The sequence below is a fragment of the Electrophorus electricus genome, chromosome 13 (genome assembly GCF_041902795.1).
Source record: "Electrophorus electricus isolate QZ-2024a chromosome 13, ASM4190279v1, whole genome shotgun sequence".
NCBI lineage: Eukaryota > Metazoa > Chordata > Actinopteri > Gymnotiformes > Gymnotidae > Electrophorus > Electrophorus electricus.
The window spans coordinates 7,942,501-7,957,500 of NC_137509.1; the positions used below are offsets into that span (position 1 = coordinate 7,942,501).

The window sequence follows — 15,000 nt, forward strand, 5'->3', positions numbered from 1 at the left end:
TCCAAAAACAAACACTTGTGCAAGACTAATCTCTGTGCTAGTCTGTGTGCTGGGCTGTACATGTTATGCTGTATATTAGATTAGGCATGTAGGCTGGTCTCTAGACTCGTCTCCAGGCAGTAGGCTGGTCTCTAGGCCAGGCTGTATGCTGGTCTCTAGGCCAGGCTGTATGCTGGTCTCTAGGCCAGGATGTATGCTGGTCTCTAGGCCAGGATGTAGGCTGGTCTCTAGGCCAGGCTGTAGCTGGTCTCTAGGCCAGGCTGTATGCTGGTCTCTAGGCCAGGTTGTATGCTGGTCTCTAGGCCAGGCTGGTCTCTAGGCCAGGCTGTATGCTGGTCTCTAGGCCAGGCTGTATGCTGGTCTCTAGGCCAGGCTGTAGCTGGTCTCTAGGCCAGGCTGTATGCTGGTCTCTAGGCCAGGTTGTATGCTGGTCTCTAGGCCAGGCTGTAGGCTGGTCTCTAGGCCAGGCTGTAGGCTGGTCTCTAGGCCAGGCTGTAGGCTGGTCTCTAGGCCAGGCTGTAGGCTGGTCTCTAGGCCAGGCTGTAGGCTGGTCTCTAGGCCAGGCTGTAGGCTAGGCTGTGTAAAACTGATTGTTTCTCACAGCATGGAGCTTGGACAGGTATCATTTGTCAGAAATAGAATCAGTGCAACACACATTTTGAAAAGCAACCAACCTCTCCTGACAGCAGAGACCCTGGACAGTATCTGGCATGGCTGCTGGCCAGTTTGACCTAGGTGGCCAGACGTCCGGTTTTAGGCTGGACAGTCTGGTTTTTCGGCTCCCTGTCCTCCGTCTGGCAAAACACCTGGACGGACACCTATTCATCATCCCGGAATGAACTGGTAGTTGCTTTCCACTGTTCAGTATTATTGTAGTGTGATACTGGGTCACATACCTTTTTCACTGGTTTAACAGATTGCCTTATGCCTCATCTATCAAGAAACTCCATGTGTTAGCAATGTTTGCAATGATGTGAAAATACCAAATCTTTAACGTTCCCTTCCAAGAATTCAATAAGCTTTGAATACTTCAAATGGGTGCCAAGTTTGGAGAGTAAAACACTAATTTCTATTAAAGGTTTCTAAGTCAAATCGGTAAGCCACGTTAGCTAGCTAGACAAGGTATGGTTTTAATTTAGTCTGTGCTGGTGTCTCGTCCCCGTCCCCTGCGTAGCCTCCTGGTGGGGGTGTGCTGTGTTCTTGTCAGCGGTGATTAAAGTGACCAGCCCAGTATTACACTGCAACCACAGCTAAAGCGGCTGAGGCCAAACGTTTGATGCTTCTTTGTGCTTTTGTTTATCAAGAGACCGAAACAGCTAGCTGAGCTCATGCAGGCAACAGACGGCTAGTTCCACCAGACACACTCACCCGCACAGACGGCCAGTTCCACCAGACAAACACACGCGCGCGCACAGACGGCCAGTTCCACCAGACACACAGGGTCTCAGCCCGCAAAGACTAAAGGAACCCTTTCATGTTTTGAAAGTACGACACAAATGTTCTGAATTGTGCACAAAGTAACTGAAAGTGGCACAGTGCTAATTAGACTGTCTGCTTGTTGTGGTTGGGATTTGGTCATGACAGACATGCCAAAGCTTGTGCTTGTGTTTTTGGCGTCTGGCGGATATCTGATTTGCAAGCATGGCAGGGCCTCCTGCGCTAATGCTCTGGGAATGACATGGTAGTGGGAGGGAGCTGCTATTTCAGGTTGCGTTTGGCCTGTCACATGTTTTGCATGCTGAAGAGTCACATGATCACCACCTCCAGTACCTGTGCAGCCAGAAGCATCTAGAATCTCCGGCGTGCCTGGATCCCAGTCAGCAGATGATGCCACGTTGAGTGTTAATGATCTTAAAGTCCTCTGACTCTCCCTTTTGAACCACCTTGGTACTTGTGAAATGTGCCATATAAATATAACTAAGCATTACTTTCCATCACTTCTTTTCCCCACTGCATTTCTTTCCATGTGATCTCTCCTTTATCCTTCTGTGTGTGTGTGTGTGTGTGTGTGTGTGTGTGTGTGTGTGTGTGTGTGTAGGACTCTGGTTGTCCCTTCTCCTTTTTCGGTCTCCTGCATTCACACATTGTGTAATTCATTGGCCAGAGTGAGAGAGGAGGAGGGAGAGGTGTGAAAGCCTGTTTCTTCACACCCCTCCTGCCCTTTTCATTGGCTGAGATGTTATTCCGCAACCCGGAGCTGCGCAGGAGAAAGGGGTGACTTGGGATTTCTCTCTAAATAGGAAAAAAGTAGGATTTTCCTCCTGAGACCCTTTGATGGAGAGACAGAATAAAAAAGAGAGAGAGAGACATTTTCATCTCATTTCATTCCTCAACTTTCCATCCTTCAGTAAATAAGAACAGGGTTCATAGTTATATGAAGTTCAATCTCTCTCTCTGTCTCTCTTAGACACACACACACACACACACACACACACACACACACACGCGCGCTCTCTCGCTCGCTCTCTCACCGGCTCATTGAGATGGCAGACCATGTTGCCAAGGGCGGCGTGTCCTTTCCTGAGCGCTGAAGCCCAGGGTCTGGCTCAGCCCGGCTCCTCACCCAGCCTGGCCCACCGCACACCCCGCTTGTTCTTCTCCGTTCTTTAACATTGTCTTCTAGCCACTTCACTGACCAGGTGTGTGTGTGTGTGTGTGTGTGTGTGTGTGTGTGAGTGTGTGAGAATCCAGGGAAGATGCATTATGGTGTTAAATGTCCTCCAGAGAGGTTCAGAATGAGGCTATATGAGAGCTCTGACACTCTGCACTGGGCCATTTCTGCCTGTCGCAGTTTTAACCCTGCACCTGAGAACAAGGGCTCTGTGCTGCAAAAATGTGCTGGATGCAGGGATGTGTATGTGTATGTGTGTGTGTGTGTGTGTGTGTGTGTGTGTGTGTGTGTGTGTGTGTTTTAGTTTACTCATTTTCACTGTTTCCTGCTCCTCTTTCTTAGCTACGTCAGACGGTACGCGTCAGGGCCTCGAGAGCATGAGAGGAGGAGTGTGTGCCACACAGGGCATGAAGGTCGTGCTTAAAGTGGGACAAAGTGAGTATACACACACACACACACACACACACACACACACACACACACACACACACACACAGAGACATGAAAGTTGTAAATGATGTAGTCGAATGTTACATTTTTCTGGGTTATTCTGTAGTGTCAATGGATTGGATATCAATTTTAAAAACAAAATGTCCTGTTACTCTCTCTCTCTATCTAGCTATCCCTCTCTCTCTCTTTCTCTCTCTCTATGAGTGTTTCCTTATCTGCTGTGTGGCTAGAAGGTCAAGTCTTGTTTTGTTTGTCATCTAAATAAAAGCCTGGTGCAGATTTCTTATGAGATACACACACACACACACACACACACACATACACACACACACACACACACACACACACACATACACACTCAGAGAGTGTGAAAAAAACCTCCCCTATAAGTTCAAAAGGACTGTGGGTGAATAATCCCATTGGCAGGTGACAGGTAGGCCGATGCCGTTCTGCCCATAAGCATGATGGGGGCTGATGGGGAACCCCCACAGAGCTCAGTGAACGTTTCAGCAGCACTGTGAGAGATCTGAGTCTGTCTGGGCTTTGCTTGCGGGTCAAACAGGTCTGATTTTAAAATCTCAAAACCATTTAATGTTCTTTTTAAAAGCCTTTCATTGTATTTCCACAGGGCCCTACGGATTGCCTCCAAAGCCTGCCAAACCCGACCAGGCGGGTCGTACCAACAGCCGAAATCCAGGTAAACCCTTTCGAGTGGAAACCCAGGTTATAAGATAAATATCATATCCCAAACGTACCGGCCAGACGCATGCAACACGTAGCACTAAAGCCCCTAAGTGTCGCCTGGACGCGGAGAGAAAGACAGAGAGAGAGAAGCGACAGATGGCAAGAGAAAGCAAGAGCTGGCACTGGGGTTCTGTTTGATGTATTCCATCATGCTGTTCTTTCTCTCTTCCTCTGTTTTTCCTCTTCCTCCCTTTCTCCTTGTTGCTCTCTCTTCTCCCCTGCTCTCTCCCCGACACCCACCCCGCTCCGTGTGCCGGGCCAGAGCCCGAGGCAGAGTAGGCCTTGATAATAGCTGCCCTGGGAGAGAGGCAGGCCGGAGGGATCGGTGGGGAGCCATATCAAAGAGTTATTATTGCCATTAGTTTGGCGGCCCGGTTTTTGTTGGTCCAGAGAGATGGGGAGTGGGGAGAGAGAGGGAGAGGGGGAGAGAGAGGCGGAGAGAGAGATGCGCAGAAGGGGAGGATAGAGGGAGGAGAGGAGCAGGAGAGAGAGGAGTGAGGTGATGATTACTCATTCTATGGACGTCATGAGTTTGTACTCTCAAGAACATCTCGAGCTGTTCCTTATCTCTTATTCTGCTCTTGCACTGTTTCTCACACACACGCACACACACACACGCACACACACACACACACACACACAAACACACACACACACAATCACAGTGTCAGGTTGCACACGCACACACACACATCAACAAAACACACAGACTCATCGACAGTACTGGCTCATGCACGAACACACACACGCGCGCGCGCACGCTCTACTGTTGTGACTTGTGTGAGGCAGAGAAGGACGAGCTGTGTTAGGGGCGAGGCACTTACAGGGTGCTGAGGAGCTGGACTGACGGGTTCAGAATATTAGAGCATGAGAGGGGAGAGCAGACCAGCTGTAGAACCCCAGCGCACTCAGGCGCAGGAGGAAGGGCATCAAACCTCTGTGCTCGCTCTCGCTTTCTCTCTCTGTCTCTGCCTCTCTGTCTGTCTCTCTCCGTCTCAGTACAGAGAGATCAGTTAGGGTGCTTGGTCTGGAACAGCCTAAGAGCCACGACGGGGAGCGCAGGAGGAGGAGAGGGGTGTAGGAGAGAGAGAGAGAGAGAGGGAGAGGGAGAGGAGAAAGAGAATGTAAGAGAGAGAGAGACAGAGAGAGAGCACGAAAGAGAGGAAATGAAAGGAATTGTGCTCAGAATAATGATGCACCAATTGAGCACTTCTGCAGACAGATCCCCCAGTATTACTGACCAATCCCTCGCCCGGCTGGAGCTCTTGCTGTCACTCTGGCAACCAGACACACACACACACACACACACACACACACACACACATGCACACCTAGAACATAGCCAAGCCAAACTGAGACCACAAGACAGTAGCTGCTTGGCCGCTCCCTCTGCGGCTGCGTGGCAAGTGTGTAATTAGGCCGCGCGGTCTGTAAAGATAACGTCTGATGTCATGGTGGTCTAACCTTGATGCTGACCACATTCCACAATTCGGGTCCTTTCAACCGTCTGTTAAAGGACGGAGACGCTGTCCCAGGAGGCCAGAGGCTTCTTGCTCATTGTCATTGAGACCTGCTCTAGTTTCTTAGCGTAAACTGCGGTGGGGTTCGGCGCACACTGCACCTCATTTGTGTGTGTATGTAATAGACAGTGAGTTTTGTTCCTCCCTGCATGGTGGAATTAGTCAGGATATGGAGTGTGACATCATCATTTCTTTCTTCCTGTTATGGCTTTAATTGATCACTTGAACATGTTTTAAAATTCAGCATTATTATGCACAAATAAATAAGCATGAAACTAAGGCGGTGCACTAATCGTGCAGTTTGGTGTGTGTGTGTGTGTGTGTGTGTGTGTGTGTGTGTGTGTGTGTGTGTGTGTGTGTGTGTGTGTGTGTGTGTGTGTCTGTGCATACACATGTGTAGTATGCCATTTAGTTAGTGAATCTGGGGGGGTCTGGTGGACTAAAAACACTGTGCAGGTTAGTGTTTCCTCAGCCATAATAAAGCTGATTTATATCCATTTATGGCAGGATCATTAGCTAATGATCCAAAACCAGCAGATCAGAACAAGACAGATCTCCAGGCCTGGAACTGGAAATGGAACTGGAACTGGCTGTTTACCAAGTTTGAAACTGCGGTGTTTAGAAATTAAAAGAACTGGGAAAGTACTGTTAAACCGGATCATTTCTATTGGTTAAAGACATTAATTGGCCAGTCAGAGGGCTAATTTGGTCAGGACAGAGGATGTTATCTATAGGGCAGAATGAGGCGGCATTAATGAGCCTTCTGTAACTGTCAAACGATTGTGTCCATGTCAGGAGTCCAGACTTTTCTTCCAAGTCTACCATGACTGTGGGTTTACCAATTAAATACATATCCAAAAGGTTTTACAACTTCCCTAGGATTTTACCATAAAATTGTGTCATGGCAAATTATACATTGATCAACAAGTGTATAAGACTGCCCGCAATATATTTATTGTATGTAAAATGAAAACGTATATGCATATTCATTTACTGAAAGGAAAGTGTTGGGCTAAACGTCTTGTTAAATTATTCTCTTTCCTCAGGGGTCACTGGGAACACTACATTTCCCAGAGTGCCCGGGGGAGGAGCCACAGCGGGCGGCGAGAACGGCCCCCTCCCTGCCTCTAACATCGCCGTCATCGCTGGCGCAGCAGGAGGCTCCGCCTTCCTCCTGCTCGTCACCGCGGTGATCTGCGTGGTGTGCTACCGCCGGCGACACTCCAAACACTCAGAGTCGCACCACCCACCGCTCTCCCTCTCCTCCCTAACCTCCCCCAAGCGGGGGGGCGGGGGCGGGGGCGGAGGCGGCAACAACAATGGCTCGGAGCCCAGCGACATCATCATCCCGCTGCGGACTTCGGACTCGGCCTACTGCCCGCACTACGAGAAGGTGAGCGGGGACTACGGCCACCCCGTCTACATCGTGCAGGAGATGCCACCCCAGAGTCCCGCCAACATCTACTACAAAGTATGAGGACAGAGACCCTGGCACTGTCACCCACCACCTGCACCACAACAGTATGAACCGAACTGCTCCCTGGCCTACAGTCAAGTTCTGACTGTGGCACCTTCAAGCCCTGTGATTGGACCCAATCACTCACACACACACGCGCACGCACACACACACACACACACACACACACACACACACACACACACACACACACACCCCTTAAATCAATGACTGCTGTGATGGTTGAGGGCTTTATATTGAGAGGACACGCCAGTGTAAGGTTTTCTCACTCCCTCTCCTCTCAGAGTGATAAAAGCTCCTAAAGTTCGTCTAGACCCCTCGGAGTGAAAAAAAACAAAAAACAAAAAAACAAAACAAACCAGAATGGATCTGTTACTTCCTGAGGCGTCACTGAGCAACACCTCAGAACCTTATCCTTTGTAATCTATTGGCAAAAACACAAAAAAAACAACAAAAAAAAGACTGAAAGTAAACTTCGTTTTCAGTTTGTCCAATCCTGACCAATGTTATGTGATCTTGAACATTACAATAACTCACAAATAGCAGTTTAGTTTGTTTGTTTGTTTGTTTGTGTTTGCGATTCCTCTGATAAGGGGAGGCTCAGTCCTCTGGCTTAGCCAATCATAGCCCAGTGCTCACATCACATGACTCAAGGCCCTGTGTTTGATTGGAGGAGTCATAGTGGCATTGAAAATCTTGTATATTTTAATAATGTGCATTCTTTGTGAGTGTGTAGGTTAATAATTATGACAGTGCTGTTGCACGAACATGCGTGGGCATAGCGTGTGCTTCAGTCACAGTATGTGAGTGTGTTTCAGTGTGTATCTGTGAGAGAGCATTGTACTTGAGTGAATGTGAGTGTGTTAGACTGTTTCAAAACCAAAACACAAAAAATGGGTGAAAATCAAAAGTGGGGTTGTTTTTTTTTTTTTTCTTTTCTTTTTTTTTTTTTTGGGGGGGCTTTTTAAAATCGCTTTCATCACGTATAGATTATTATTATATATGAATATGCAGTAAAATAATTTCTAGATGTCTTTTTTAAGTTTAAAGTGACATTTCAGTTGCTAGGCTCTTTTTTAGCCACTATTTCTTTTCTTGGCTTTCCAAAGTTCCGACCCCTGTTTCTCCTCCTTTTGTATTCTAAATTAATTTAATCTTTTTATTTTCTTTTGCAAGCCGAGGTCTTATTCCTCCTTTTTCCTTACTCATTTCCCATTTCCCAGGAGTCTTCACTCTACATGTATATTTTTATAGCTCCTACTATGATGTAGTTTTGAAGTTAGACCTCATTTGTAAAAGTGTTGAGGTAGAGGAACAATCTGAGAAAGGTTTTTAAAAAATGTGCAAAGACACTCTTTTTACAAAAAAAAAAAGGAGGGAAATGAAGAAGGGAGGGGAGGGGAGGGGAGGAGGTAAAAGAAAAGAACGTGAGCCCTTCTGTGGGGGAAGCAGGGATGAGCGCAGAACCTTCTGGAAGTGAAACAGGAACACGCTAAAAACGGAACGATAGAAAAGTGTGAGGGGGTGAAGGACCCTTGAAGGATGGCACAGCAGACGGAGGTAACGCGAGGGGGGCGAGTGAGTGAGGTGGCAGCTGTTTTGTATTCTCTTGACAGAGGTGGTGTGAGATCAGGCTGAAGTCAAGCCACGGACACGGAGGTGTTCTCAGCTACACGGAGACACAGGACTGCTGAGGAAAGGAGAGAGCTCGTTTTCTCTCCGACGGACGCACGGACGGATGGATGTATAGAAATAATTGTTCATACCCTCACTCACTTTTTTCTTTGTTCCCAAGAAGCGAGATGGAAATATTTGAGATTCGTTGAAAATTCTTTCAGTCCCACAAATTGCGCCTTAGTCTAGTATGATGCGCACAAGCACTCTCTCACACACACACACACACACACACACACACACACACACACACATGCACACATACAGACAGATATACCTTCACACATATACATAGCCATGCAAGTATGACACACATTTCACACCCTCAGAAAATGAGAATGCACTTGAAAAGACACACAAGTCATTCAAGCAGCAAACTCACAAGTACATGCACACACACACACCCAAAGCAGCACACTCACAAATACATACACACACACCCCAAGTGCACAATCAGAATCCATTCTGGTCGGGCACATGGATGCTGATTACCTCAACAAATGAATTCTGATTGGAGTCTTTTTCTCTCTCTCGCTCTCTCTCTCTCTCTCTCTTTCTCTTTCTCTCTTTCTCTCTCTCACACACACACACACACTCTGATTGCACTTGTGCAGTTCTGGGACTAGATGACACACACATTTTGATTGTGCCAACATGAGTCTCATTTTTTTAGTAAATGTTCCTATGTTGCCGTATGTTGGTGGGTGTGTCCATGGCACAGTGTGGTTGTTAAGGTAGGGTGTTTAACCTGATCAACGTGATGTTTCTCTGGCTTTTTGTGTAAAACTGGGTTGAGACTGAGGGCTTAACATACATACATCACACACACTCACACACACAGACGAATACATAAACATTTAGGTATGGCACCACTTTGCTGTGTGTCTAGTACGCAAAGCAAGAATAAGACATGTTTAAAACTTTGTTATGGAACATGCAGAGTTCTGATTTGAGTACTTCTAAGTTTTTCTTGTGTAACACTGCAGTACGTAAACATCACTGTTTTTGTGTAATGTCAATATTCTCTGTTAACACTTCACAATCAAGTTGGCTACACGTACGTGTTATTTTGCTGTTAAGTGACAAGAATATGGTGCATTCATTTGCCACTGTTTGTGGGTATCTGATACATTATCTGTTGGTCAACTTTCGATTTTCTGTTGGTTCTGACGTTTCATGGCAAACACTGCTTCTCGTGTGCCACATTTCTGTGCTCGGCCGCGGCCGTTCGCACGTGTTTGTGTGCGGTGCGCCTCCCCGCCCGGACCCCGGCCTCCAATGACTCATCGATGGCAAAAGACTGTTGCTGGAGGACCACCTAAGCAGAACGACGTCTCGGTGGACAGCACGGCCGCCTCAGCAGCGAGGAGACCCGGATGTGTCTGGAACTCAAGCATGTGTCGCCAACCCCCCCCCCCCCCGACCCCTTGTGTCATTCGTCATGTCTCGGGAGCTACGCTGTTTTACTCTGAACCCTTCTCCATGCCCTGGGCTCTGTATTTTGCAAGCACACAAAAGCAAGAGAGCGTGAGGAGGAGCGAGAGAGGCGTGTGCGGTGTTTCTAGAGAGCGCTTCGGTGCGTGCGTGTGTACGTTGTTTCTCTGTGCCAGTAGCCAGTGAGTGACGGCCGTCTGAAGGACCTCACCATCTCCTCACGCTGCTGTGTTGAGACTTTGGTGGGTTGCTGCATTTGTGCGTGAGATGTTTTTCCTTTGCTGTGTCCATCCTCCCATCCTCATCACTCCCTCTCTTTCCTTCCACCCCATACGCACCTCTTGAAAGAGAGGTTAAAACAACTAGTACATTCCTTTGAAGAAATGTTGATTAAAAAATGACAAAAATTGTTTAAGCACCATTCTTTGACCTTGTATTATTTTTCTGTTTGTGCGTACATGTACATTTCAGTCTGTGCGCATGTGTATGCGTCTACGTGTGCGTGTGTGTCTGTACATGTGTATGTATGTGTGTGTGCGTGTATGTCTCTGTGTATGTGCGTGTGTGCGCAGCTGTGTGCATGCGTGTGGATGTGTGTGTGTGCGTGTATGTCTCTGTGTATGTGTGCGTGTGCGCGCATCTGCATGCGTGTGCGTCTCCGTGCATGTGTGTGGATGTGTGTGTGTACATGTGTATGTATGTGTGTGTGCGTGTATGTCTCTGTGTAAGTGTGTGCGTGTGTGCGCATCTGTGTGTGTGTGTGCGACTGTGTGCATGTGTGTGGATGTGTGTGTGTGTACATGTGTATGTATGTGTGTGTGCGTGTATGTCTCTGTGTAAGTGTGTGCGCATCTGTGTGTATGTGTGTGCGACTGTGTGCATGTGTATGGATGTGTGTGCAGGTGTGTATGTGAGTGCGTGTGTCTTTGTGTGCATGTGTGTGTGCGTCTCTATACCTGTGTATGTATGTATGTATGTGCATCTGTATGCGTATGTGTCTGTGCGTGTGAGAGTGTGTCTGTGTGTATGTATGTGTGTGTATGTGCGTCTGTGTGTGTGCTCGTTTTGGGACAGGCCACCTCTCGTGTAGAGAGTTGACCATTCAAATAAATGATTTTACTGATTTATATTTAGGTCATTAATTAGTTCTGATTTGGTCCTCTACTGAACTTAACCCAAAATAGAAAGAAAGGGCACCCAACTACAAATATCTCTTTAAATCTCTCAGTTCCACAAGCTATCAGAAGCCTTTTTTTTTTTTTACACAGAATTCTGCCAACATCTGGTTCTTTTTGTCCTTGTTAGTCCTCCGTACAGATCCAGCTGGTGGAGGTAAAATGGCTTCCTATTTGTCAGGACTGCTACGTTACTCTCTAGCATAGGTCTCTTTCAGTGCACCATAATCATTTAAGTGAAACAAACTTCATTAGGTTATTGCAGTCTGATGATGACGGCCATCGTTTCACGTGGGACCGGAGCCTGATTTAAATACATTTAAATAAAACAAGCTCATATTCCCTTCCACAAGATGAGGTGCAATAATAAATGAACTCCTGTTGTGAATGTAACAGGTGCTAAAGTTTCTATCCAAGGGCACAGAGAGGGTCCGGGGGGGGGGGGGGGGGGGGTGAGGGGCGTGGTCTCACGCCGGAGCTTCTGACAGTCCACCTGTGTGTTTGGAAGCCAAGGGTGTTTGGTGAGTTTTGTAATGCAATGCAAAGAGCACTATATGCCAGTGCACTCCTATAATATGGAAATACTAACGTCTCCTGTGAGCCAATGGGGGCCGAGCTAGGCCGAGATCAGCTGGGGACAGAAAAGCGAGAAGGGGAAAAAATGACACACACACACACACACACACAAGCATTCACTCGGTGTCCTGGGGGGATCATTACTTTGTGATCATTTTTCTCCAGATGCACTCGTTCTGATGATGACTATTGATGATGACTGAGCTGATGGCTACCATATGCAGGAAACACACACAGACACACACCCTTTCGCACCTTTGCGTGCCCTTAGAGTCACGTTTACACATACAGTCTGTTAGCCTGCACACACAGCCACAAATCTTTGTACCTAGAACCAAAGAGCAGAATGTCTTTACTGACTACTTAACAATAAACTCTATTTCCTCTGTGCTCCTTTAAGGGGGGAGGGGTCAAACTCATCTACAACTTTGCCCTGAAGTGAGATGAACTGAGAAGATAATCCTGCTTAATCAGATTTGAGCAGGTTTCTGCTGCGAGCCTCCGCCACAAAAAATCAAGACTGGCCCACTTGACTTAATGTCACCACGGGAACCACAAGGCCATGTTGCTATGGGGACCTTTGCTGAAGGGGGGGGGGGGGTGTTTCTCCTGGCTGTAATTTGACCATTTCAAAAGGTGCTCTCCCATCTGCATATCAAACAGCAAAGATGAGAAAACGCAGAACCCTGCAGTGGCCCTGAGTTTGGGGGGGTCATGAAGACCTTCACACAGCCATCTACGAAATGATGGGAGAAAGTCCAGAAGCAGAAAGGTGGAGGCTAAAATTCAACTTTCTCTCTCTGATTGCACCTGTAGGCAGTGGTGACAGAGAGAGACTGATGAAAAGACGAGTGCGTAAGTAGTCACCAGGAGTTCCTCTCCTCCCTAATCTCTCTCTCTCTCATACTGGCCACTGATTTCCCCTTTATTTTTCTCTCTCTTTCTTTTCTCCCTCTCTCCATTTTTTCTCTTACTCTTTCTGTCTCTCACTCTGAATCTCACTTTCCCTTTTCTCTCTCCATCTCTCTATCTCTCTCTCCATCTCTCTCTCCCTCTCTCTCTCTCTCTCTCTCTCTCTCTCTCTCCCTCTCTCTCTCCATCTCTCTCTCTCTCTCTCTCTCTCTCTCTCTCTCTCCATCTCTCCATCTCTCTCTCTCTCTCTCTCTCTCTCTCTCTCTCTCTCTCTCTCTCTCTCTCATCTCTCTCTCTCTCTCTCTCTCTCTCTCTGTCTCTCTCTCTCTCTCTCTCTCTCTCTCTCTCTCTGTCTCTCTCCCTCCCTCTCTCTCTCTCTCCCTCTCTCTCTCTCCCTCTCCCCCTCTACACCCCCTCCCTTTCCCTGAGTGAGAAAAACAAACCAGACTGCTACAGTTAATAGGGCCTGATGACAACCACAGCTGGGTTTGGTAAAAATGGAACTGATAAAGCAAGTGACAGAACAAGAAAGGGATAGAGTGATGGAGGGAGGGAGGGAGGGAGGGAGGGAGGGAGGAGAGTTTGCATAGTTTGCTAGCGGCTACACTGGTGTTCATTTCAGATGATTAACCTGTGACTATTACTGTGTGATATCACAGACGTCTCCGATTACAATAATGCACTGTCAGACACGCAATCTTATGTGCCCTCCTATCTCTTAGCCAGCCTTCTCACCCAACCATGTGCACATACACACACACACACACACACACACACACACACACACGCAAACTCCACACGCACAGTCCCCCAGGCCCTCAGTAAGAGTGGCTGCAAATCTCACAGTGATCCGTGGAAAGCTTTCTGCCCTCAGTCGCAGGTCCTAGGGAATGTGTCCTATCTGAGAATCCCTGCAAGTGGAAGGTGGTCTGAGTTTTCTCACCTATCCGCTCCATTGCGGTGACCTCACAGCCTGCGAGACACAGGAAGAGCCTTATAAGGAAGCCAAAGAGCTGATACCTGGAGCCTGTACAAACAGAGCTGGCAGGTGAGGCTGCATCCGTCACGGCCAGATTAAAAGCGTACCCATGCCTCGCCCGGAAAAAACATTAATTTACAGAAGGAGCACTGGAGTGCCACTGGGGAAACGCTGCTGCTAGTGTCTCAGGTTGGGCTGCTAGTGTCTCAGATTGGGCTGCTAGTGTCTCAGGTTGGGCTGCTAGTGTCTCAGGTTGGGCTGCTAGTGTCTCAGATTGGGCTGCTAGTGTCTCAGGCTGGGCTGCTAGTGTCTCAGATTGGGCTGCTAGTGTCTCAGGTTGAGCCGCTAGCCTCTCAGATCCGGCTATGTCATCAGCTTTCTAAGAACAACAACATAGCACACAATAGGAATGTTCACCACACTCTCCCTCATTGAAGGCAGCAGGCGGGCTGGGGGGAGTGCATGTCCTCACCCTGCTTCAGCGTCCAAACCTTACATGGCACATATTTTTGAGAAAGCTGTAGAAGGTAAGGAAGCAATAGCTTTTATTTATTTATTTATTTATTTAGCAGGGTAACATTAACAGAGTTAAAATGTTCGGAAACACAAGCCACTGTAGACGTCCAGCACGGTAAAGCGGTTGATTTTTCAGACTTTCAGACAGAGTGGGGGCATTCTGTTCTCCTTCCCTGATGTTTCTATTTGAGTGTTTCAGTGTCCAAGGGTTCACTCTGACGCCTGCTGAGCTCAGGCCAGTGTCACCCTGCTCTGAGTCCTCCCACTGTGAAGCCTTGGTATTATGGCCACTGACCTGAAAACAGTTTTGGCCTGCTTCAGCACCTCAGCACACAGGAGAAGGCATTCTACATATGCCCCCCCACACACACACATACAAATGAATACAACATTTGACTGATTTCGCTATTTTACCTGTGTTGTTCTCGGCGGTAACTCATGTTTGGTATGGGGTTTAAAGATAATGTGAACGAGACAAGCAGAAACAATACATCTTGCTGACACAGACACACACACAAACCCAAACCGCAAGCCCTTTGACACTCATCAGAGACAATGAGGGACCTTGCAAAGCCCCAAAATTCATCTGAAAAGTTTTTCCCAAAAAATTCCTCAAGAGACAAGAGCACTTCAGGACCAAAATGGCTCCCTTTCTGTCTCCTGTTCTCTCTCTCTCTTTCTCTTTCAGCCTGAAGAGAAAAAGTAAATGAATTGCCTGCCTGCCCCCTGCACCCCCGACACACACACACACACACACACACACACACACACACTCACACACACACTCCCCCAGCTCTTTATTGGGGCAGCTGCACCCTTTGACCTCTGTGCCTGTGGAATGTGTGTGTATTTGTGTGCATGTGTGCGCGCATATGTGTGTGCACGCCTGTGTGTGAGACAAGAGAGGGTCTCTTTTTCTCCCCATAACAAAG

General features: G+C 47.7%; 1 protein-coding gene across 1 annotated transcript in view; it reads left to right on the plus strand.

Annotated features, from left to right (window-relative positions):
* efnb3b (ephrin-B3b) overlaps nucleotides 1-10,324 on the plus strand; it is a 63,293-nt gene extending 52,969 nt beyond the window's left edge. Inside the window, exons 3-5 of the mRNA XM_081694990.1 lie at nucleotides 2,954-3,046; nucleotides 3,690-3,758; nucleotides 6,372-10,324. Of these exons, the coding sequence (XP_081551116.1) occupies nucleotides 2,954-3,046; nucleotides 3,690-3,758; nucleotides 6,372-6,802 (593 nt within the window). The 3' untranslated portion in view covers nucleotides 6,803-10,324. The remainder of the gene's footprint in view (nucleotides 1-2,953; nucleotides 3,047-3,689; nucleotides 3,759-6,371) is intronic.
* The last annotated feature ends 4,676 nt before the right edge of the window (nucleotides 10,325-15,000 follow it).